General features: G+C 44.7%; 2 protein-coding genes and 1 long non-coding RNA gene across 9 annotated transcripts in view; 2 read left to right on the plus strand and 1 right to left on the minus strand.

The window, feature by feature from the left end:
• Positions 1-1,692: 1,692 nt before the first annotated feature.
• si:dkey-219e21.4 (E3 ubiquitin-protein ligase TRIM62) lies at positions 1,693-4,888 on the plus strand. Its single transcript, XM_090214857.1, has 7 exons — positions 1,693-1,905; positions 2,455-2,693; positions 2,955-3,050; positions 3,357-3,590; positions 3,677-3,696; positions 3,837-3,967; positions 4,121-4,888. The coding sequence occupies exons 2-7, from the start codon at positions 2,457-2,459 to the stop codon at positions 4,738-4,740; spliced, it is 1,338 nt and encodes a 445-aa protein (XP_090070983.1). The 5' UTR covers positions 1,693-1,905; positions 2,455-2,456; the 3' UTR covers positions 4,741-4,888.
• On the minus strand, positions 4,120-7,273 carry LOC118936296 (uncharacterized). Its single transcript, XR_016490377.1, has 4 exons — positions 6,950-7,273; positions 5,927-6,009; positions 5,302-5,481; positions 4,120-4,959 (listed from the first exon to the last, which is right to left on the minus strand). It is a non-coding gene; the product is annotated as an uncharacterized LOC118936296 (long non-coding RNA).
• A 1,177-nt stretch (positions 7,274-8,450) lies between these two features.
• LOC110500735 (actin-binding LIM protein 2) overlaps positions 8,451-22,695 on the plus strand; it is a 138,756-nt gene continuing 124,511 nt past the window's right edge. For all 7 annotated transcript variants that reach the window (XM_036958217.2, XM_090214864.1, XM_090214867.1 and 4 more), the window contains exon 1: positions 8,451-8,788. In XM_036958217.2, coding sequence (XP_036814112.2) covers positions 8,779-8,788 — 10 coding nt within the window. In that variant the 5' untranslated portion in view covers positions 8,451-8,778. The remainder of the gene's footprint in view (positions 8,789-22,695) is intronic.

A 22,695-nucleotide genomic window follows, 5' to 3' on the forward strand; every position in this document is an offset into this window, starting at 1 on the left:
ATAATTAATCCAATCGATTGGCATTTCCTTTATTTCATTAGCGGAGACAAATTAGTTAAATGAAACGCTAACTGGAGGTCTGCAGTTTCCTCTACGTTTCTGAGATTTGGGGGAAACTGTGGGCCAGAGGCTTCACCAGGCCCCCGAATGGAGGGTCAGACACCATGATCACTTTCTCCCCATTTTCCCCTCACTGAGGAAGGCTTGGACGACCCGCTCGCTGCCTGTCTAAAAACATTACATGGAACTTAATACTCATAAAAAGAAAAAGAAAAAAGGATCAAGTCTTTGGATAAAGGAATTTCAAGACAATCACAAGGTTTAAACTGTAACCTCTCCTCTAAAGAAGTGGTGGTTGAACATGTTGAATTTCAAGACAATCACAAGGTTTAAACTTTAACCTCTCCTCTAAAGAAGTGGTGGTTGAACATGTTGAATTTCAAGACAATCACAAGGTTTAAACTTTAACCTCTCCTCTAAAGAAGTGGTGGTTGAACATGTTGAATTTCATGACAATCACAAGGTTTAAACTGTAACCTCTCCTCTAAAGAAGTGGTGGTTGAACATGTTGAATTTCAAGACAATCACAAGGTTTAAACTTTAACCTCTCCTCTAAAGAAGTGGTGGTTGAACATGTTGAATTTCATGACAATCACAAGGTTTAAACTGTAACCTCTCCTCTAAAGAAGTGGTGGGTGAACATGTTGAATTTCAAGACAATCACGAGGTTTAAACTTTAACCTCTCCTCTAAAGAAGTGGTGGTTGAACATGTTGAATTTCAAGACAATCACAAGGTTTAAACTTTAACCTCTCCTCTAAAGAAGTGGTGGTTGAACATGTTGAATTTCATGACAATCACAAGGTTTAAACTTTAACCTCTCCTCTAAAGAAGTGGTGGGTGAACATGTTGAATTTCAAGACAATCACAAGGTTTAAACTTTAACCTCTCCTCTAAAGAAGTGGTGGGTGAACATGTTGAATTTCAAGACAATCACAAGGTTTAAACTTTAACCTCTCCTCTAAAGAAGTGGTGGTTGAACATGTTGAATTTCAAGACAATCACGAGGTTTAAACTTTAACCTCTCCTCTAAAGAAGTGGTGGGTGAACATGTTGAATTTCAAGACAATCACAAGGTTTAAACTTTAACCTCTCCTCTAAAGAAGTGGTGGTTGAACATGTTGAATTTCAAGACAATCACAAGGGGTAAACTTTAACCTCTCCTCTAAAGAAGTGGTGGTTGAACATGTTGAATTTCAAGACAATCACAAGGTTTAAACTTTAACCTCTCCTCTAAAGAAGTGGTGGGTGAACATGTTGAATTTCAAGACAATCACAAGGTTTAAACTTTAACCTCTCCTCTAAAGAAGTGGTGGGTGAACATGTTGAATTTCAAGACAATCACAAGGTTTAAACTGTAACCTCTCCTCTAAAGAAGTGGTGGGTGAACATGTTGAATTTCAAGACAATCACAAGGTTTAAACTTTAACCTCTCCTCTAAAGAAGTGGTGGTTGAACATGTTGCAGTGACATAACTTGTCATAAAACTAAGCCTATCTGGAACAGACAAAAACACGATTTCCACATGACATCTGCTAGTGCTTTCATTAAATCCTTCATTCTGTGTAACGTAGGATCACTATGAGCCTGGAGGATTAGGGTGGGACCGTCACGACAGCTGGCCTCCTCCTGTACTTAACAGGAAGTCCACGGGTTTGTATGGGTGTGATCTATACATTTCCAATCTTGGTAAGATAATCAGTGAAGGGCACTTGAGCAACAGTAAGACTCACTCACACAAACACACAGGACTCAGCTTGTTACTCGACACCACACCCTTGCTGGTGTTCAGTCTGACACATTCCTTGCAGACACGCACAGAGAACGGATGAGACATAGGAACAGAGTGAGTATAAGCACACATACAGCCCATAAACATACATTAGGCTATACCAATAGTGATTTGTTTGGGATTGTCGGGCACAGAACTAATTTCCTTAAAGCTGCAGGAGGGTTTATGATTAAATAACAGAAGGCATTGGTAAACTTGAGTCAAGAATTCCTTTCAATGAAATGCATTGAGCTATAGGATGCATTAATACATTCTGCTATCCTGCAATTAGCCTAGCTACCCTGCTAAATATTTATTTTACTAAGTTGTAGCAGTACCTGTATTTTGAAAACGTTTGACTAAGTTGTGCAAGGGTTTATCATAATGGAGCCTGGAGAGAGTTTCAACAGACAAGCCTCTCGAGACTGCAGCATACCAGCCTCTTAAAACCAGAGGAACTAGCTCGCTTACGAAATACAATCACACAGCCATCACATTTGTTAGATTGAATTCTGAATTCACCTCCAAATGTCAACCACATCTTGAATGAAGGAGATTATCAAAGCCCACTGGTAGGGAATAGATTCAAGTGTGTCTAAGTTGATGTGACTACCACTTTCTTAGCGATGGCAGATAAGGACCTAATAACAGATGACCAGAGACTGGAAGTGTCCCCTGGCTCTTTGCTCTCAGTCCAGAGTGGTGCTCTGGATCCCCTTGTAGAATATCAGGCAGTGCTACAGGATGGCACTCTCTCACTGGTCCCCCTCGACAGTCACGCTACTGGAGAGGGGGTGGTTCAGCCGTACCCTCGCTCCCCAAAGCTGCTCCGCAAGGTGGCTGCATCCAGAAATCTCTCTGAGGTAAATGTTATGATAGTAACCGCTACTAGTCCTGTTACCAATGATTCCCTGGTGGTAAAATGTCTAGTATTTCACCTTTATTTAAACAAGACTGTCTCATTTGCACTAGCTAATTGGAAACCAATCGATTCAAAATCAATCGTCATAAGCAGTGACTGAGAATCAATCTATTCAGAAGAAATTCTCATTTGCAGTAATTGAGAAAACCATCAATGAGAGTTTCACTCTGTGTTGTCCTCTCAAACCCCATCTGTGCTGTAGGAGCAGCTGTCTAGACGCCTGGAGGAACTGCAGTCAGAAAGAACCAGAACTAAGGCCCACATTCAATCTCTGAAGAAACGCAAGGCTGATCTCTCTGTGAGTACAACACTGCCTCCCTATGGTCCATAAGTGCCACTGCAGCCAAGGGCAACACAACCCATAGAGAATTCTCTCCATATTTCCTAACCTTGCATTGGTAATGTAGACTAGCTGAAATAATGGATTAGAATGAGAGACTTGATTTTTCTTACTCATAACACATCAAGTTCACTAACGCTGGTGCCAGTCTGCTAAATAATTTGTCATTGTCAAGACGAACGACATAGAAGTTGGCTCAGAAACAGACTTGCATCTAAGCTATGGGTTCCCCTTAACTTCACAATTTCCTCACCTCTCATGAAGAGGAGCACAGAGGTGATGAAGCACCAGGTGAGGGAGAGGGTCGAGGGCATGAGGGCCGCCCTGCAGAGAGACCAGCAGGCCATGATGGACTCTCTGGAGCTGGACCGCATAGAGACCAGCGCCAGACTAGACCATGTCCTGAAGGGCTGGGACCAGCACCTAGGACAGGTCCAGAGGAGCATCACCACTACCCAGAAATCCATGGGGCAGACTTGGACAGGGGGCGATAAACAGGTCTGATTTTAGATACTTCAGATTAACCACATGTCGGCTAACAGGAGTTATGACATTTCAACAAATCTGTGTACTCCGTTTTACAGAATCATCCTGACAGTCTCAGGTAAAAACAAATATAAAACAATACTCTAACTTCTCTCATTTGCTTACCTTGAGATGTTATGACTAGGCTTTTGTTGATGAAAATGTATAGGAACTCTGGGATTGGGATAAGTCCATGTGGAACTGTCTGTCCCCCTGTAGCCATAAGAAGCCAGATGCTTCCGAAGCAGAGATCCGGCTGAACGAAGAGAGGTTTGAGAAGCTTCTGAAAACCCTACGCTCCTTCTACAAGGACCTGAAGGCCCAGCTTCAGAGGAAGACACTGTTGCTGGGTAACAAACGTTATGTCTGCTTATCCATCTAGCCACAGAGGCTATGATCAAATCTCTACATGGTAACATCTCTACTCTGGATCGAGGTAGGATTTTGGGGGAAAAGGGGTGGTCACAGATACAGAAAGGGTTTCTGTTTTTATCCGTTTGCAGATTCTTTCCCAGTGATGATGGACAGGCAGACCTGCCATAGCAAGATCACAGTGACGGGAGAAGGACGAGGCATGTGCTTCTCTGACTTCGCCCAGTCTTCTCCAGAGCACCCTCTCCAGTTCGACAAGGTCTGCTGTGCCCTGGGCTCTGTCGCCGTGACAACGGGCCAACGCTACTGGGAGGCCGACGTCCGCTGCTGCTCCGCCTGGGCTGTGGGCGTGGCCTACGGCTGCCTGGACAGGAAGGGGCGCGACAAAGGCGCCAAGCTGGGGCGGAACAGAAACTCGTGGTGTGTGGAGCTCAGGCATGGCCGTCTCTCTGCCTGGCACAACGACAGGCACGTGTCGTGCTCCGCAAGCGGGCGAGGGGTGCCAGGTAGGGTGGGCGTGTGGGTGCACTACGAGAAGGGAAAGCTGGCGTTCTACGATGCCGAGACTATGAAGGTCCTGCAGGAGTTCTCTGCAGCCCTGACGACCGTGTTTGATAGGGTGCATCATCAGTTCACTGAGCCCCTGTACCCTGCGTTCTGCTTCCTAAGACCATCAGAGGGACAGGTGTGGCCCAGCCATATGGAGATACGGGACATCAACACTCCCATAGCGATCCATAAATGTCAATAAGCATTGTTCGATACGCACAGTCATATACTATTAAAAGTGTGTGCTCTACTCTCCACTCATTTCTATGCTGGTTTTGTTCACTCATAACAAATGTTCATCTGAACAATGCATTGTGTGACCTTGTCAAATAAAACTGACCTGAAGTTTACAGCCAGTAGCAGATTTTTCATGGGGTCACCTTTACCTTCCTGGTTTCTTAGCTTGATCAGCTCATAGAGTCTGAAATAAACAATCACACATAATAACAAACAATCCCGGAAACACTTAACATTGTAATATAGAACGTCTGTACTTATAATTATTGGCTATGATGCTTTCGATGGATATATTTAAAAACACAACAAGACAAATCACAACAACTCAAAGAGCGTCAACAAAGCACTTGAATCTAACCTAAAACACCAGATCATGATCAGTAGGGACGAAATGGAAGAAAACACTCTGGAAAGGCATGAAGCAGGAGGTACTATGTGGACCTAACTTGCAAAACATTTGGCCCTAATTAACATAACCCCTGTTTAAACAACACGCCAGACAGGAAGTCCAAATCAAAGCCCTCACCTGGGCATCCTGGCAATGTTATCCAACAGGAAGTGACAGCTGTGGTCGGCGAACAGGTACTGGGCATTACTCTTCTTGTTCTCCAAGGGTTTCAGCATCAGACTGGGCCTCTGTGATGTCATTAGCCTGTGAAATCTTGTGAGGGGCGTGGCCTTCCCATTCTCCCGTTAGGAAGAGGAGCTGAAGAATATTATGTAGAGGTGGTCTGAAGAACTATCAAGTGAAATACTCATTATATGATCTGTCTGGCAACGTATCAAAGGTACTTAAGAGTTTTTTTATTGAACCTTTATTTAACTAGGCAAGTCAGTTAAGAACAAATTCTCATTTAACAATGACGGCCTAGCCCGGCCAAACCCTCCCCTAAACCGGACGACGCTGGGCCAATTGTGCGCCGCCCTATGGGACTCCCAATCATGGCCGGTTGTGATACAGCCCGGGATCGAACCAGGGTCTGTACTGATGCCTCTAGCACTGAGTTGCAGTGCCTTAGACCGCTGCGCCACACGGGAGCTTACAGTAGGACTGTTATCCACGGAACTATACTGTTCCACCTCTAACATGGAACGGAATAGTTCCGATGATATAGTCCCACTACACGTCTGGACAGGTGTAGGATATTTACCTGGAGCAGTACTCCTGATGGGTGGAAGTTGGCATCTTTGACCGGTTCACCTCCTCTTGGGCCCTAAGCCTGGCCTCAGACACCTACAACACAGACATGTCACACGCCTGGTGAAAACAAGGGAGTGTAGTTAGATACTCTATATGTGCACAAACAAGGACTTTCGAGAAGGCAGAGGCATTAATTAGGCTTCCATCAAAGGAATTGTAGGCTATTGTAGGAGTCATTTTGGCCAATTTATTTGGTTGTTGTTTTGTCTATAGTTTGTCTGTCTTTGTATAGTACACTTAATTTGTATAGAGGGCACTCACTATAAGTTGGGTGACTGGTCATGTCAAAGGTGAACAGGAAGTGGGGATGCACAGGCAGCGATGGAAGAGGAAGCGAGACAACCCAATGTCTGTTTGTTTTTTTCCGGGTTCAATGAAAGTCAACTGGAGGATCTCAATTGCATAGTCCTGCATCTTCTCTCCTTCTCAAAACCCATTGGATGAAAAAGCTAGAGGTCCTCCCCCTCTGACCTCAAAGAGATTTTGAAACCGAGGCAATGAGAGCACGGGAGGAGTATGCAAATTAGGTGATCCTATTGAACCAAGTAGACCAGACCCAGCAGCTTTTGCATTGGTGTCTATGGGAGACACTCAGTTAAGCCCGGAACTGATTTTTTTTTGTTTTACGGTAAAAGGCCTAAGTAAACGATCTTAACGTATCCACCATTTTAGGCACAGATATGGAGAGCATACAGTCAAGAGAACAGCTATGCATTTCAGAAACTGTGATAAAGCTCTTACCATTAACACATTGGAACTATGATATGCGCCTACTGTAATTATATCTGGCTGTATAGAAATGTTGCTAGCTACATGTTTATATGTGCTGCTAATAAATGGACAAAAGCTGTTTGTTTTGCACGCGTTTGTGAACATTTCCAATCCCACCTGTGCTAGAGTGACCATCACTGGAACGGTCTATATATTAGGCCCACTATATTTGCCAGGGGATACAAAAAGATAACTCGCTTACCTTTTCATCTTCCCACTGAAAGAAGGTGCATTATTTTCTGTCTCTGCACGCTGATCGCCATAATGTTGCACCTGCATTGGTCAACAGCATCAGCATACATCACCGAATAACTCTCATTCAGATGTAAGATACAACGAAACATAATATAGCAAGCTTTGGACCGTCGTTAGCTAGCTAGTATTCATATCATACTGTAGCTGGATTCATATGGCCCTTTCCCTGAAACCTAAAGCTAGCTAACTGGCAAATAGGTGTTGTTTTTGTCGCACTGCTTTGCTTTATCTTGGCCAAGTCTCAGTTGTAAATGAGAACTTGTTCTCAACTGGCTTACCCGGTTAAATAAATAAATAAAAAATAACTTTACTATCATTCAGCCGTAGCTTCACGTTACTTACCGTGTTCACACGATGATGCCTTTTTGTCTCATGAAGAACAATCTATTCCAAATTCGTCTTCATCTGATCCTTTCAATTGAAGTAGAAATATGAGGTTATTTATGTTTATTTATTTTTTAAAATATGAGGTTACGATGAACACTGTAACCAGTGTTTCACGTGCAACTTAGTTACAACATTGTATAGTGTATTTGTTTTCATCTGGACAAAACGGTTGTAGTAAACAAGATGAGGCTGTTATTTGACCACCAGGAGCCACTAACAGCTCATGAAAATCCTAAAACCTTGAATAGCGCTTTACAGCAGGCCTGAACTGTACTGTTCTGTTTTGTAGTTCATACGCAGTGTTTAAATGTATTGATTTCTTCTAATGGTAGACTTCAAATCCAGAAGTGTAGTCTGACGCTATAATGGATTCCAATTAATTTGTAATAACTCGATGAATAATTTAATGATCAGTCACAGCCATTATTGTGCATTTCCATCACGTGCATGTTACAGGCCTACATAATTAGAAGTGATGTAGGCCTTTGTAAAATGTCTATAGGCTAATAGAATATACCGAACATAATACTCCTATAAAGAGGCTAACAATAATATTGGTGATGGGGGAATTACTTATATCTGAAGAACTAGACTTCACTCCAGGATACAGCATTGTGTCCAGAACATTTGCTTATAAATGACCATTTTATCTTCCTTTTCCCCGAGTGACAAAAAGGCAACCTCTGAAGAATAACCCATTGTTGCATTGCCTCTTCTCTATCCAGGGTGGACGAGGCGAAGCGACTGGTTTCCCTATCGACCAAAAAATCTGTCCAAAATAAGCCTAACGCGTTTTTATGGGCTTATTTTGGAGCTAAACTTGTAGCCTGCCTTTTCGCCTATGGGACAACTACTCCCATTGTTAGGGCGGATATATGAGCATCTCGTCATTATATACAGATCTCTGCTCTATTGCACAGTGCCAATCCAACGCGTTTTGTTTACACTGCGTCGCAGAACTAATAAATTGTAGTCCTAGAAAGACCCACTTGAGAGTCACTTTAACACTGGTTTCTATTGGTATAAACTCTATTTCCCAGAAGCCCTTGTTTGCGGGGAGCGCAGTGGAGCTGTTAATCACCTGGCTGGAGGGATGTTTCTGCCGAAGCAGCCACGCAAGCGTCGGGCGCGATCGTACACCCACACCACGGTGCATGCCTGTCAGCGCTGAATCGCCGTCAGTAGATATCGCGCGTCAGTAGATTGTCAGCGGCAGACAATTCCATAGCATCGACATATTATTATAAGCTACATCTTCTGAGTCTACGGAAGCATCTTCTGCAAGGAGAGGCTTCATCAATGTGCAGCTCACAGTCCTGGCCAAAGGTGTGCAGTTGAATGAGGATAAATCTACTGTACATCGGACAGTGAAGAAAACCTAGCATTACCATGAGCACAGGTAAGGTCTTCTGCCCTATTATAGACTATAGTGTATGTGAGGCATATGGTTTGATCATAGTAATTCGATGGAAATTACCAGTTTGTATGTTGACATTGTCATCATCCATGGTACTATCAGCTATTACACAGCAAAGCAATTACAGATTTAAGACAAGCATATTGATAGGCCTGCAATATCCATTGACTCGGCAGAAACCATTCTGAGACAAAGGTCCTACTTGAGCTATAGCTCCCCCACTGTGGAATGCCATTCATATGGCTACAGTATGTGGTGTAGAAATGCTCACTAAGACTAGGTTTCCACTTCCAGACATATCATTTTGTTTTCATTATGTTGCATTGCTGTCTCCCCACATCTACAGGGGCCTAGCTACATTGCCTGGGAGCTGCAGGCTGATAGTCTGGTACACTGGTCTCAGTGTGAGGACATCTGTGTGTCAAGTCCTCCTCATGTCCATCCCGTGTAATACAATGTCATTACATATGAATGACTCTAGTTATGGTTGTGACTAACATGCACAGTGCAGTAGCTGAGTAGTTAAAGAACATCATTGCTGTGAACATCATGTCTAGAAGACCTATTTGCCCAGTGTAGTGGTTACCAACCTTTTCTGGTTACTGTACCACCAACTGAATTTTGCTCTGCCCGAAGTCTCCCAGAAGTACCTCCTCATGTGCATTTTACCAGTAAGCCTATGGTCTCACGAATCTTCTCAAATACCCCCTGTGAATGGGCCCAGTATCCCCCACGTACTACCCCCCCCCCCCCCCCCCCCCAGTCCTAGTACCCCTGGTTGGGAACCACTGGCCTATGGGCTCAAAGCCATCATAGATGTGATGAAACCACAGACCTAGAAATAGTCTGAGCTGCCTCTCACCACTGAGTCAGAGCCACAACACAGGCAAGTCAGGCAAACCGCTTTAATGAGGTGGACAATCAATACCACACTATTTTATATATTTAACCTTTATTTAAACTAGGCAAATTCTTATTTACAATGATGGCCTTCCCCGGCCAAACCCTATGGGACTCTCAATCACGGCCGGTTGTGATACAGCCTGGAATTGAACCAGGGTCTGTAGTGACGCCTCTAGCACTGAGATGCAGTGCCTTAGACCGCTGCGTCACTCGGGGGCTCCCCTGTTTGCACTGCTGATGAGAAGTTGTTGGAGTTTGTCTGTGAAATGAGGCAGGAATGCGTAACAGTCCTGAGTTATCATCAACACTGCCTTGTAAACTCACCTGAGACGTGTACTAAAGAAAATAAATGTTATATTCCATCCAGAACTGGGACACTGTCTGTCTTCTCTGAGCAGTGACGTTTTTGTCATGACACCTGTTTGTTAGAGCAATGTTGGATGGATGTAATGACTGATGTTGATGGAACGGTTAGTGAATTGGAATGGATGGAAACGGGAAAGTCTTCACCTATGTGTTCAGACTCACAGCTGGTGTCCACATGGGTTAGTTCATCCTGTTGACCTGGCTGGTGTCCTCATGGGTTAGTTCATCCTGTTGACCTGGCTGGCTGGTGTCCACATGGGTTAGTTCATCCTGCTGATCTGGTGGGCTGGCTGGTGTCCACATGGGTTAGTTCATCCTGCTGATCTGGTGGGCTGGCTGGTGTCCACATGGGTTAGTTCATCCTGCTGATCTGGTGGGCTGGTGTCCTCATGGGTTGGTTAATCCTGCTGACCTGGCTAGCTGGTGTCCACATGGGTTAGTTCATCCTGCTGGCCTGGCTGTTGTCCACATGGGTTAGTTCATCCTGCTGGCCTGGCTGGTGTCCACATGGGTTAGTTCATCCTGCTGGCCTGGCTGGCTTGTGTCCACATGGGTTAGTTAATCCTGCTGGCCTGGCTGGCTGGTGTCCTCATGGGTTAGTTAATCCTGCTGGCCTGGCTGGCTGGTGTCCACATGGGTTAGTTCATCCTGCTGACCTGGCTGGTGTCCACATGGGTTAGTTCATCCTGCTGGCCTGGCTGGTGTCCTCATGGGTTAGTTCATCCTGCTGGCCTGGCTGGCTGGTGTCCACATGGGTTAGTTCATCCTGCTGACCTGGCTGGCTGGTGTCCACATGGGTTAGTTCATCCTGCTGGCCTGGCTGGCTGGTGTCCACATGGGTTAGTTCATCCTGCTGGCCTGGCTGGCTGGTGTCCACATGGGTTAGTTCATCCTGCTGACCTGGCTGGCTGGTGTCCACATGGGTTAGTTCATCCTGCTGGCCTGGCTGGCTGGTGTCCACATGGGTTAGTTCATCCTGCTGACCTGGCTGGCTGGTGTCCACATGGGTTAGATTTCCTGCTGGCCTGGCTGGCTGGTGTCCACATGGGTTAGTTCATCCTGCTGACCTGGCTGGCTGGTGTCCACATGGGTTAGTTCATCCTGCTGACCTGGCTGGCTGGTGTCCACATGGGTTAGTTAATCCTGCTGGCCTGGCTGGTGTCCACATGGGTTAGTTAATCCTGCTGGCCTGGCTGGCTGGTAGTGATGATGAACTGGATCAGGTGTGGGCCAGGTTGGTCTGAGGTATTTGAACGATAGACTATGTTTGATACCCTATCACACAGTGAGTGTACAAAACATTAAGAACACCTGCTCGTTCCATGACAGACTAACCAGGTGAATCCCTAATTTATGTCACTTGTTAATTCCACTTCAATCAGTGTAGATGAAGGGGAGGAGACAGGTTAAAGAAGGATTTTTAAGCTTTGAGACAATTGATATATGGATTGTGTATGTGTGCCATTCAGAGGGTGAATGGGCAAGACAAAAGATGTACGTACCTTTGAACAAGGTATGGTTGTAGGTTTTCTGTGTATCAAGAATGGTCCACCACCCAAAAGACATCCAGCCAACTTGACAAAACTGTGGGAAGTACCCTGATGAAGACAGCTTGGCTGTTGGTAATACATTTTTTTGCATCTGAGCTCCTAGAGTGTGCGGCTCTCTTTTATTTTCAAGTATTGGCGTCAACATGGGCCAGCATCCCTGTGGAATGCTTTCAACACCTTGTAGAGTCCATGCCCCGACGTACTGAGGCTGTTCTGAGGGCGAAACGGGGGAGTGCGACTCAATATTAGGAAGGTGTTCTTAATGTTTTGTACACTCAGTGTATATTTAGGGCAGATTTCCATGACTGCAGTATCGGAACGGAAGGTGTTTGCCTCACAAAAAAATGAAGTAAAGCCTAGTAAAGCCTAGCATGGTGAAATACAAGACAAGTCTTCTTTTCGACCAGGTACCAACATTCACCACAGTTTCCCATTGAAATATCTGAGTAGCTCTTCACGTTCTGTGTTTACTCGTCAGTCTGTACAGGGGTCAACAGCTGTGATTTGTATTGTTTTTTTACCTCAATAGATCCCAGATTGGTTATTGGAGATTCAGCCATTCATTGGTTAATATCAATATACTATGCTAGCCTATTGTACGTCAGTCAGTCAGGGACAATATGAACTCATCACATTGGAACGTAGGCTGCGTCATCGGCAGACACGTTGCAGAATCAATCTGGAGTCACTGGAGCGTCCCCAGCTCCCAACACAGTGCTGTGAGCTGGGTTTGTGGCCAGATCACACCCACTGATTGTCTGGATGGATCAGTGTGCCAGAGCTACGGAGGCCCAGCAGGGTCAAAGTCAAGGGGAAAGTCAGGCCCTTCCTTTATTATACAGTAGTAATCTAGGCCCATAGTTACTAGTCAAAGGTTACCATAGAGTGAGTAATTAAAATACAAGTGGCTAGTTAGAAAACATTGTACATAGTCATGGTGTTGCTAAACACTACTCTGATTTACTGTAAACCCCCTTGAAATGCCAATAGACACTAGTGTACATATAGTATGACAGAGTGTAATCGTTAAAATAAAGACACAAGCCGATGCCCGCCGTATAGGATGAGTGGTGGTTGTTGTGTTTCCACTCAGTCAGCAGATAGAGAGGTGATGTTCTAATTCAGAAAATGATAATACGAGTCTAAGGTCATAGTACAATGAGTGTAAATGTGCAAGTGTCAGCACGTGCTTCAGGGGATCAGTGTGGGACTGCGTGAGCCTCACAGAGTGTGCACAGTGTGTGTGTGTGTGTGTGTGTGCCTCCACATGTGCCGTGTGGGTGTAGACTATGTGTTTCCCATGGACGATCATGAGAGTAAGCAGGTCAACATGAACACACACACACACACACACACACACACACACACACACACACACACACACACACACACACACACACACACACACACACACTAATGGGAGTGGGCTGGTCAGGAGACTCCACAGTGATACATAATAGTGTGATCTCACTGGTGTTAATCTTGAGCTCTTGCAATTAAGTCTGAAATGTGACGTGGCCCTGTCACATTTCCTCTGCCCACGCTCATATTGGAGGCTTTAATAGATGGGAGGAATGACATGTGCCTTCCGCTTGACCCCATCGATCAAATATGAGCTGCTGATTGGGTGGGCTGTGCCTGTAATTTATTAAAAGGGGTTTTAGCGTTGATTAGAGATGGCAGTTTCAATGGATTTCTTTGAGATATTGTTTGGAGATGTGTAATTGATATGTCGTTTTTTCCTCTTGAACATTGGGCATACTGTGCATAGGATCGTAGTTGATTTCAGCTATAGATCATTAGTGTTACCATGGCATTACAACTATTGGAATACAGCCAATTCAACAGATTTATTGGCAAACAACATTAACTCAAAGATTGCTTGATATTTCCATTTGGGGGCTATAAATAAACATGAATTAATTAGATGAATTTAAATCATGTACTGTACTGTAGCTTTAAAAGCTGTGAGTATCTATTCTGACAGTCAATGTTTTCCCTTCTTATTCAGTATCTAGGTTATGATTCTAAAGGTCTTTCGTAAACCATTGAACCATTACTTATTCATTCATTCATTCTTTTCATATGTCACTTGTATGTACTATGAGGTGCAATCCTTCACTTTTTAAAACTATGAGGTGCAATCCTTCACTTTTTAAAACTATGAGGTGCAATCCTTCACTTCTTAAAACCATGAGGTGCAATCCTTCACTTCTTAAAACCATGAGGTGCAATCCTTCACTTCTTAAAACCATCTGGTACAATCTTTCACTTCTTAAAACCATCTGGTGCAATCTTTCACTTCTTAAAACCATGAGGTGCAATCTTTCACTTCTTAAAACCATCTGGTGCAATCTTTCACTTCTTAAAACCATGAGGTGCAATCTTTCACTTCTTAAAACCATGAGGTGCAATCCTTCACTTTTTAAAACCATGAGGTGCAATCCTTCACTTCTTAAAACCATGAGGTGCAATCTTTCACTTCTTAAAACCATGAGGTGCAATCTTTCACTTCTTAAAACCATGAGGTGCAATCCTTCACTTTTTAAAACCATGAGGTGCAATCCTTCACTTCTTAAAACCATGAGGTGCAATCTTTCACTTCTTAAAACCATGAGGTGCAATCTTTCACTTCTTAAAACCATGAGGTGCAATCCTTCACTTCTTAAAACCATGAGGTGCAATCTTTCACTTCTTAAAACCATGAGGTGCAATCTTTCACTTCTTAAAACCATGAGGTACAACCTTTCGCTTCTTAAAACCATGCAGTGCAGGCTGCCTTATAATTGAGTCTTCCGTAGTGGAACATGCTGAGAGCTGACATTTAGACTAGGGTTGGTTGGTTGATTGGTGTGAAGTGTCTTACTGTCAGCATTTAGCTACTAACCCTCCTCTCTCTTCACTGCTGTACTAACAGCTATCAGAGTGAGGCTACACACTTACATGGTGACCAGACCGCGTGCACCATCACGCGCATGTTGATTTTGTCAACCAACACCAGACACAATCAAGACATGCAGGCTGAAATATCAAAACAAACTCTGAACCAACTATATAAATTTGGGGACAGGTCGAAAAGCATTAAACATTTATGGCAATTTAGCTAGCTTGCTGTTGCTAGCTAATTGCATCTCAGTGTAAGAGACATCGCTACAGTCCCTGGTTTGAATCCAGGCTGTATCACATCCGGCCCGTGGTTGGGAGTCCCATAGAGCGGAGCACAATTGGCTCAGTGTCGTCCGGGTTTGGCCATGGTAGGCCGTCATTGTAAATAATAATTTGTTCTTAACTGACTTGCTAAGTTAATTAAACATTGGGTTGTTATTTGACCTGAAATGCACAAGGTCCTCTACTCCAACAATTAATCCACAGATAAAAGGGTAAAAGTTTGTTTCTGGGTGTCTCTCCTCCTTCAGGCTTCTTCTTCTTCTCTGGACTTTATATGGCGGTTGGCATCCAACTTTAAGGTGCATTACCACCACCAACTAGACTGGAGTGTGGACCTCAGTTCATCTTTTAATCACCCACGTGGGTAAATGCTCCTAAAAACCAATGAGGAGATGGGAGAGACGGGACTTGCAGCGTGTCAAGCGTCACAAACAGAACCAAGTTCTATTTTAGCGCCTGGCTACGCAGAGGCTCGCAAGCAGTGTGGGTGCAATGATCGAATAACATGTATGTGTACATTTATTTTGCTATGCTCGCGCACAAGACCGAAACAGTGTTGTCAGCATGTTGGAAAACCTTATTTGGATGTCCCCATATGAGAACCTTTTTTTTTGTCCTTGGTAGAACCTTGTTGGGTTCCAGATAGAACACTCTGTGGGAAGTACCAAAAAAGGGTTCTACTAAGAGTTTTCCTATGGGAATAACCGAAGAACCAAAAACAGACTGGAACCAAGGCTAGCAGTACACATGCACACATATGGTGACATCACGTACAGATATGTGCTCAACAGTTAAACACATAACCGCACCATCTCACACATGGCAAACACACACTTCATGCCAGGGACATCTGTGTATCACCTGTCTTTAAGCACTGGGATTTCCCTCTAGAGCCAGTAATAACTCTACAGGTATAATGCTGACTCCCTATCTAAACAACTGTCGCTTCACTAGACTCAGTGAAAAGTTGTACCCTGTGTGTTTCTGTTTTTAGCTAAGCATGTCTTTGTATTTTTCACCCTCGCAGATGAGCCCATGCAAAACAGACCTCTGTTCATTCAGCTTTCCTTAGAGGAAGCTCTTTATAGCTCATCTGCCAAACCTCATGGTGTGTGTGTGTGTGTGTGTGTGTGTGTGTGTGTGTGTGTGTGTGTGTGTGTGTGTGTGTGTGTGTGTGTGTGTGTGTGTGTGTGTGTGTGTGTGTGTGTGTGAGCACCGATGGGTCTGTGTTAATTATGATATTGAATTATTGAATTGAGTAAAACTGCTCTATTCAATACAGTAAAACATAAATTGTCCACATAAGCCATTGACACTGTGGTGGATAAACTTCTGGTGTGATTGTGGTGGCCCAAAGTTCTCTCCAATCCAATTTCACATTTCAAGGTCTTGGGTCATTTTTCATTTCCAACTGAGTTTCCTGTATTAAATCACGGCTAAATGGGCAATCATAGAAAATATTATATTTCTCACACTCCTTTCTCCAGAGGGAATTTGCTAATATATGTCCTCATACAGGTAACTGCCAAAATAATGGAAACACTTGAGTAACACTTGGGTTTAACACTTTAGTAACACCTGGGTTAAACACTTGAATAACACCTGGGTTAAACATCTGAGTAACACTTGAGTAACACCTGAGTAACACCCGGGTAACACCCGCGTAACACCTGAGTAACACCTGCGTAATACTTGAGTAACACCCGCGTAACACCTGAGTAACACCTGCGTAACACTTGAGTAACACCCGGGTAACACCCGCGTAACACCTGAGTAACACCTGCGTAACACTTGAGTAACACATTAGTTACACCCGAGTAACACTTGGGTAACACTTTATGTGGGTGTTTCCTTTATTTTGGCACTTACCTGTACCTCTGCAGTTACTGTAACACAAGTCAACTTTATTAGGGCGTTTCATCATGTTCTTTCATTTTCAGTTTGAGTCTGTGTACCACAGGGGTGAGGATATATGGTGTTCAGCCTTCTGATAACCTAGTGCTACAGTTCAGTTCTTCTTCACATCTCTACGTCGTACTCCTGAAACAGAAGCTATTGAAAAAAAATAGGCATGTCCCAATCCCAAGGTAGTGTAAAATGCTGCCTTCTTAAGGTGCCTTCGTTTCAACGATTTTGAAGGCAGCATCCCATGCATCCTTCACCTGGGGATATGTGTGTTAAGCCGGAACCAGACGTACAGTAAGAAGACCCATAATTCGGGCCAGAGAAATGGGCCTTTATCTCATCTATCTACATCAGGTGTGTATTTCACAGTAGCTATCCACATTTCCATAGAATCCCTTTGATCACCTGTGTGATATAGACAACAATTCCTGACAGGCTTCAATAGTTCCGTTCACAGATTAACACTTTGCCTTTGGCAGGAAATCAGTTTCTCTGCAATATGTAGGCTACTGTCACGACTTCCGCCGAAGTCGGCTCCTCTCCTTGTTCAGGCGGCATTCGGCGGTCGACGTCACCGGTCTTCTAGCCATCGCCGCTCCACTGTTCATTGTTCCATTTGTTTTGTCTTGTTTCCCCGCAAACCTGGTTTGCATTCCCTAATCACACTACATATATATTCCCTCTGTTCCCCCCATGTCTTTGTGTGGAATTGTTATTTGTTACGTATTTTTGTGTGACGCGCCAAGCTGGAGTTTACCGGGTACCGTAATTCACCCGTAGTATGTTTATTGTTAAACTCTTTTTCTTCATTGTGACTTTGTCGCGCTTTACACTTTCGCTTTTGGCTGGAGATTTGTTTGACCAAGTTGCATCCGTCCGGCTGTTCTCTGCTTCTACCTAATAAAGTGTGCGCCTGATCACAACTCCCTGCTCTCCTGCACCTGACTTCTATACCAGTAGATCACAACTCTCTGCTCTCCTGCACCTGACTTCTACACCAGTAGATCACAACTCTCTGCTCTCCTGCACCTGACTTCTACACCAGTAGATCACAACCTTGACAGCTGCGTACAGTATAAAAGTTAGCGTTGCTACGTAAAGCATGAATTATATGGAGAAAGCCAAAAAAAATCTGTTACCGTTCCCATGACAAAAAGCAATCTCTTCAAAGTGAAAGTATCGTAATCCAAAAAGGCAATACACAGCCATAATGTGTTGTGGCGCTAGGGGAACGTGTTGTGGTCCTAGGGAAAGGTGTTGTGGTGCTAGGGAAACGTGTTGTGGTCCTAGGGAAATGTGTTGTGGTGCTAGGGAAAGGTGTTGTGGTGCTAGGGAAATGTGTTGTGGTGCTAGGGAAAGGTGTTGTGGTGCTAGGGAAAGGTGTTGTGGTGCTAGGGAAAGGTGTTGTGGTGCTAGGGAAGGTGTTGTGGTGCTAGGGAAATGTGTTGTGGTGCTAGGGAAAGGTGTTGTGGTGCTAGGGGAATGGGTTGTGGTGCTAGGGGAATGTGTTGTGGTGCTAGTGAAATGTGTTGTGGTGCTAGGGAAATGTGTTGTGGTGCTAGGGGAATGTGTTGTGGTGCTAGGGAAAGGTGTTGTGGTGCTAGGGAAAGGTGTTGTGGTGCTAGGGGAATGTGTTGTGGTGCTAGGGGAATGTGTTGTGGTGCTAGGGAAATGTGTTGTGGTGCTAGGGAACTGTGTTGTGGTTCTAGAGGAATGTGTTGTGGTGCTAGGGAAATGTGTTGTGGTGCTAGGGGAATGTGTTGTGGTGCTAGGGGAACGTGTTGTGGTGCTAGGGGAACGTGTTGTGGTGCTAGGGGAACGTGTTGTGGTGCTAGGGGAATGTGTTGTGGTGCTAGGGGAATGTGTTGTGGTGCTAGGGAAATGTGTTGTGGTGCTAGGGGAATGTGTTGTGGTGCTAGGGGAATGTGTTGTGGTGCTAGGGACATGTGTCATAAACCATAAGAACAAACCAAATGTCGTTCCTAGGGGCTCGGAATGTTAGTTCTGAGGTTTGAGCTAACTGCTAACTAGCTAGTGTGTTCTCAGGGGTATGTTGTTTTTATTGGCCTGACATCTCAGACACTTTAGAGCTGTGTGTAAGTGTAACCGATGTGAAATGGCTAGCTAGTTAGCGGTGGTGCGCGCTAATAGCGTTTCAATCGGTGACGTCACTCGCTCTGAGACCTTGAAGTAGTGGTTCCCCTTACTCTGCAAGGGCCACGGCTTTTGTGGAGCGATGAGTAACAATGCTTTGTGGGTGTCAGTTGTTGATGTGTGCAGAGGGTCCCTGGTTCGAGCCCGGGGTATGGGCAAGGGGACGGACTAAAGTTATACTGTTACATAAGGAGCCAGGTTGTGAATGTCACAGTGGCGTGTGACACCTGGAACAGGGACCTCCTCTCCTCTCAGAGACACAGGAATTCAGCAGCCTTCTGCAAAATGACAGCTAGGTCTTTATTAAGGCTTTGACGTTTGTTGTTTTTGAAGGCTCGTTGCCATAGTAACGTAGAGACAGTAAATCGTCATGGTGATATGCAGTTTCTTCCTGTGGAAACGTGATTTACTTTTGACTAAATTAACACCAGTAGACCCTGTCCTTTTAAATTATGATTATGACGTGTTTCAGTCGTTCAGTCACATGACAATAATAAGAAGTACTATGGTCCAAATACAGCAACGATAAGATCAGATGGAGAGAGAATGACACTACAGTAGATCCTGCAATAGCTTATTCCAACTTCCTCATGTCTGCCGTGCTGAACATAGTGTATGAGAGAGAGTGGTGGGGAATGTTGTGGTGCCAGGACATGTTGCCCTTTATGTTCTATGAGCTAGAGAGTAGGTCCATCAGAGGGGATAATCACCCTGACTGAACAGCTAACTCTGTTCCTCAGAACTGGCTCAGGATACCCCAGAGACAGAGTGAAGATCAATGAGGTTTTCTGAATTATTCATCAATGCACTTTCTTCTCTCTGTGTGTGTGTGTGTGTGTGTGTGTGTGTGTGTGTGTGTGTGTGTGTGTGTGTGTGTGTGTGTGTGTGTGTGTGTGTGTGTGGCTCTTTGCTTGTGGGAGGATCAGGTCGTGTGCATGGATGACTGATGATAGGCTGGCTATTGTTGTCCAATATCTCACACTCACATTATGGGATATTACGTGCGTGGATTGGTGTGGGTGATAGAACACTATAGTTTAACACTGCATGTTTAACAGAGAGAGAGAGAGACAGAGAGCGATAGCCATAGCTATAGCCAGAACACACGATACACCCATATGACTGCAGTATGAATTCCCTCTGGTGCCTGTGTAGCATCACCAGAGAGAGATCAACCCCCTACATACAGCAGAACAACAGAGCCCCCAGCCTCAACCTTCCTGGTCGTTTGACTACTGATGAGCGAGCTACTAGCTAGCCATGCCACAGAACTGCTGTGTCAGCAACACTCCGAACTGAATCCTCTCTTCCAGAACATTCCTAGTCCCCGCTGAATGAACAAATTAACCGGATTAGCAAATCCAAATCACAGTCGGCTCCTTGTATTATTAAAAAAAGATTGAAATAGAGCTCAAATGTGGGTCAATAGAATTTGTGCTGTGAAATGTTCGGTGTGCTAAGAACGCGCTAAGACTGGGGATCTATGAGAGATGAGGTTGGCGTTAGCTGGCAGTGAGGTCACAGTGAGGTCACAGTGACTACTAGATGACTAGATTATCTGCTGTTTCTCAGTTTCCCGTTTAAACTCGTACGTGGTTGAAAATGGATGATTTCTAAACGCATGGCTGTACAGTAAGATGCTCAACAAGTCGTCAGACCTCACGGTCTCCGCTTCACTGCTCTGTATGGGGGTTTTGATTGACAGCTGTTCTGAATTTGAGCACCACGTGACAGGAAGTCGCCCCCCCCCCCCCCTGCTAATTGGGCAACTTTTGATAAAATGTTTGTTGTCTGAGTAAAGGAAATGCTATAAAATGAAGAGGACTCGGATGTATTTAGAAAGATGAGACGTTGAAGATGACAATAAATACCGTTTTGTTGTCATACAAGCGAGCCAAACACCCGTGAGCCCAAATGTGTACTTCACATTTCAATATCATAAAACGTGTTTTTATATAAGGTGACAACGTTTATGATCACTATGTTAGATGTACAGTTACCAAAAGACCTGTCGTCATACCCTGGGTTGTTCTGAACAGAATGAGCCAGTTAGTCTATTGTGAAGAGAACTCACTGCGACACACTCATGGCTCCTGTCAATGATCACCAAATCTGTTTCCCTGAATGTCATAGTGAAAGCCTAACACTGTAAGATCCTATTTTAGAACTTAACTAGTGATGTTGGCAATAGACACATGATGTCCACCAGACCCAGATTTATAGTGGACTGTTTTTGAATTGAATAAACAACCGTAATTGTGTGACTGTGGCGATGCAGGGCTGTGTTCTAATCAAAAGAACTACATACAGGCCAATTCCCACGAGTGTAAAGGGTTCATCCTTAACATCAGGCTGCATCAGGTGTGGTGTTGGGGGGTTGATGATCACACTTTCTTTGTGTGTGTGTGTGTGTGTGTGTGTGTGTGTGTGTGTGTGTGTGTGTGTGTGTGTGTGTGTGTGTGTGTGTGTGTGTGTGTGTGTGTGTGTGTGTGTGTGTGTGTGTGTGTGTGTGTGTGTGTGCATATATTGACTATTCTTTTTGTATTTTTTATTGTATCTCATTATGGCAGATTTATGTTGTGTATTTAGACTGCAGGGTGTCTCAATGTTTCACACACACACACACACACACACACGTTCTCTCTGGCGTATTCGAAGTGGTAAAGTGGGTCAAGATGGTGAATGGCGTCAGGCTTATTTTACAGGGAGAAGGCAGGTCTGGCGTTTAGTCTCAGACTCCTCTCTTCTCTCCTCTCTTCTCTTCCTTTCCTCCTCTCCTCCTCTCCTTCTCTTCTCTGCTCCGCCTCCTCTTCTCTTTTTCTCCTCTCCTCCTCTTCCCCTCTCCCCCTCTCATCATCTCTCCTTCTCTTCTCCTCCCCTCCTCCTCTCTCCTCTTCTCCTCTCCTCCTCTTCTCCTCTATCCTCTTCTCCTCTCCTTCTCTCCTCCTCTCTTTACCTCCTCTCCTCCTCTCCTTCTCCTCTCATCCTCCTCTCTTCTCCTCCCTAAGCCTGAGAGTGTGTAGTATCTCTTTCAATCAGTATGTTGACTCTTCTTGAACCTCTCATTTAAACCTAACTCTTTAGGTACTGCCCTTTTCCCTGTTGCTAGGTGATGTTCATTGCATTACAGGCAGGTCTGGCATTTAGTGTCTCAAACTACTCCTCCCCTCCTTCTCTTCTCTTCTCCTCTCCTCCTCTTCTACTCTCTTCCTCTCCTCCTCCTCTCCTCCTCTTCTCCTCTTCTCCTCTCCCCTCCTCTTCTCTCCTCCTCCTCTTCTCTCCTACTCTTCTCCTCTCCTACTCTTCTCCTCTCCTACTCTTCTCCTCTCCTACTCTTCTCCTCTCCTACTCTTCTCCTCTCCTCTCCTCCTCTCCTCCTCTTCTCCTCCTCTCCTCCTCTCCTCTTCTCCTCTCCTCCTCTCCTCTTCTCCTCTTCTCTTCTCCTCTTCTCCTCTCCTCTTCTCCTCTTCTCCTCTCCTCCTCTTCTCCTCTTCTCCTCTCCTCCTCTTCTCCTCTCCTCCTCTTCTCCTCTTCTCCTCTTCTCCTCTCCTCCTCTTCTCCTCTCCTACTCTTCTCCTCTCCTACTCTTCTCCTCTCCTCCTCTTCTCCTCTCCTCCTCTCCTCTTCTCCTCTTCTCCTCTCCTCTCATCCTCTTCTCCTCTCCTCCTCTTCTCCTATTCTCCTCTCCTCCTCTTCTCCTCTTCTCCTCTCCTCCTCTTCTCCTCTCCTCCTCTTCTCCTCTCCTCATCTCCTCCTCTTCTCTCCTCCTCTTCTCCTCTCTTCACCTCTCTTCACCTCCTCTCCTTGTTCTTAATTCCAAGATAGCTAAACCCATGTCTTAAT

Source organism: Oncorhynchus mykiss, chromosome 21, assembly GCF_057628025.1.
Source record: "Oncorhynchus mykiss isolate SJ-2025 chromosome 21, ASM5762802v1, whole genome shotgun sequence".
Classification (NCBI taxonomy): Eukaryota; Metazoa; Chordata; class Actinopteri; order Salmoniformes; family Salmonidae; genus Oncorhynchus; species Oncorhynchus mykiss.

Excerpts from the sequence above, each read along its gene's own strand:
- si:dkey-219e21.4 (XM_090214857.1), top strand. The coding sequence starts at position 2,457 with ATGGCAGATAAGGACCTAATAACAGATGACCAGAGACTGGAAGTGTCC. Across the intron at positions 3,051-3,356 it reads AACGCAAGGCTGATCTCTCT|AGGAGCACAGAGGTGATGAA; the intron begins GTGAGTACAACA and ends CCTCTCATGAAG. Across the intron at positions 3,697-3,836 it reads AATCATCCTGACAGTCTCAG|CCATAAGAAGCCAGATGCTT; the intron begins GTAAAAACAAAT and ends GTCCCCCTGTAG.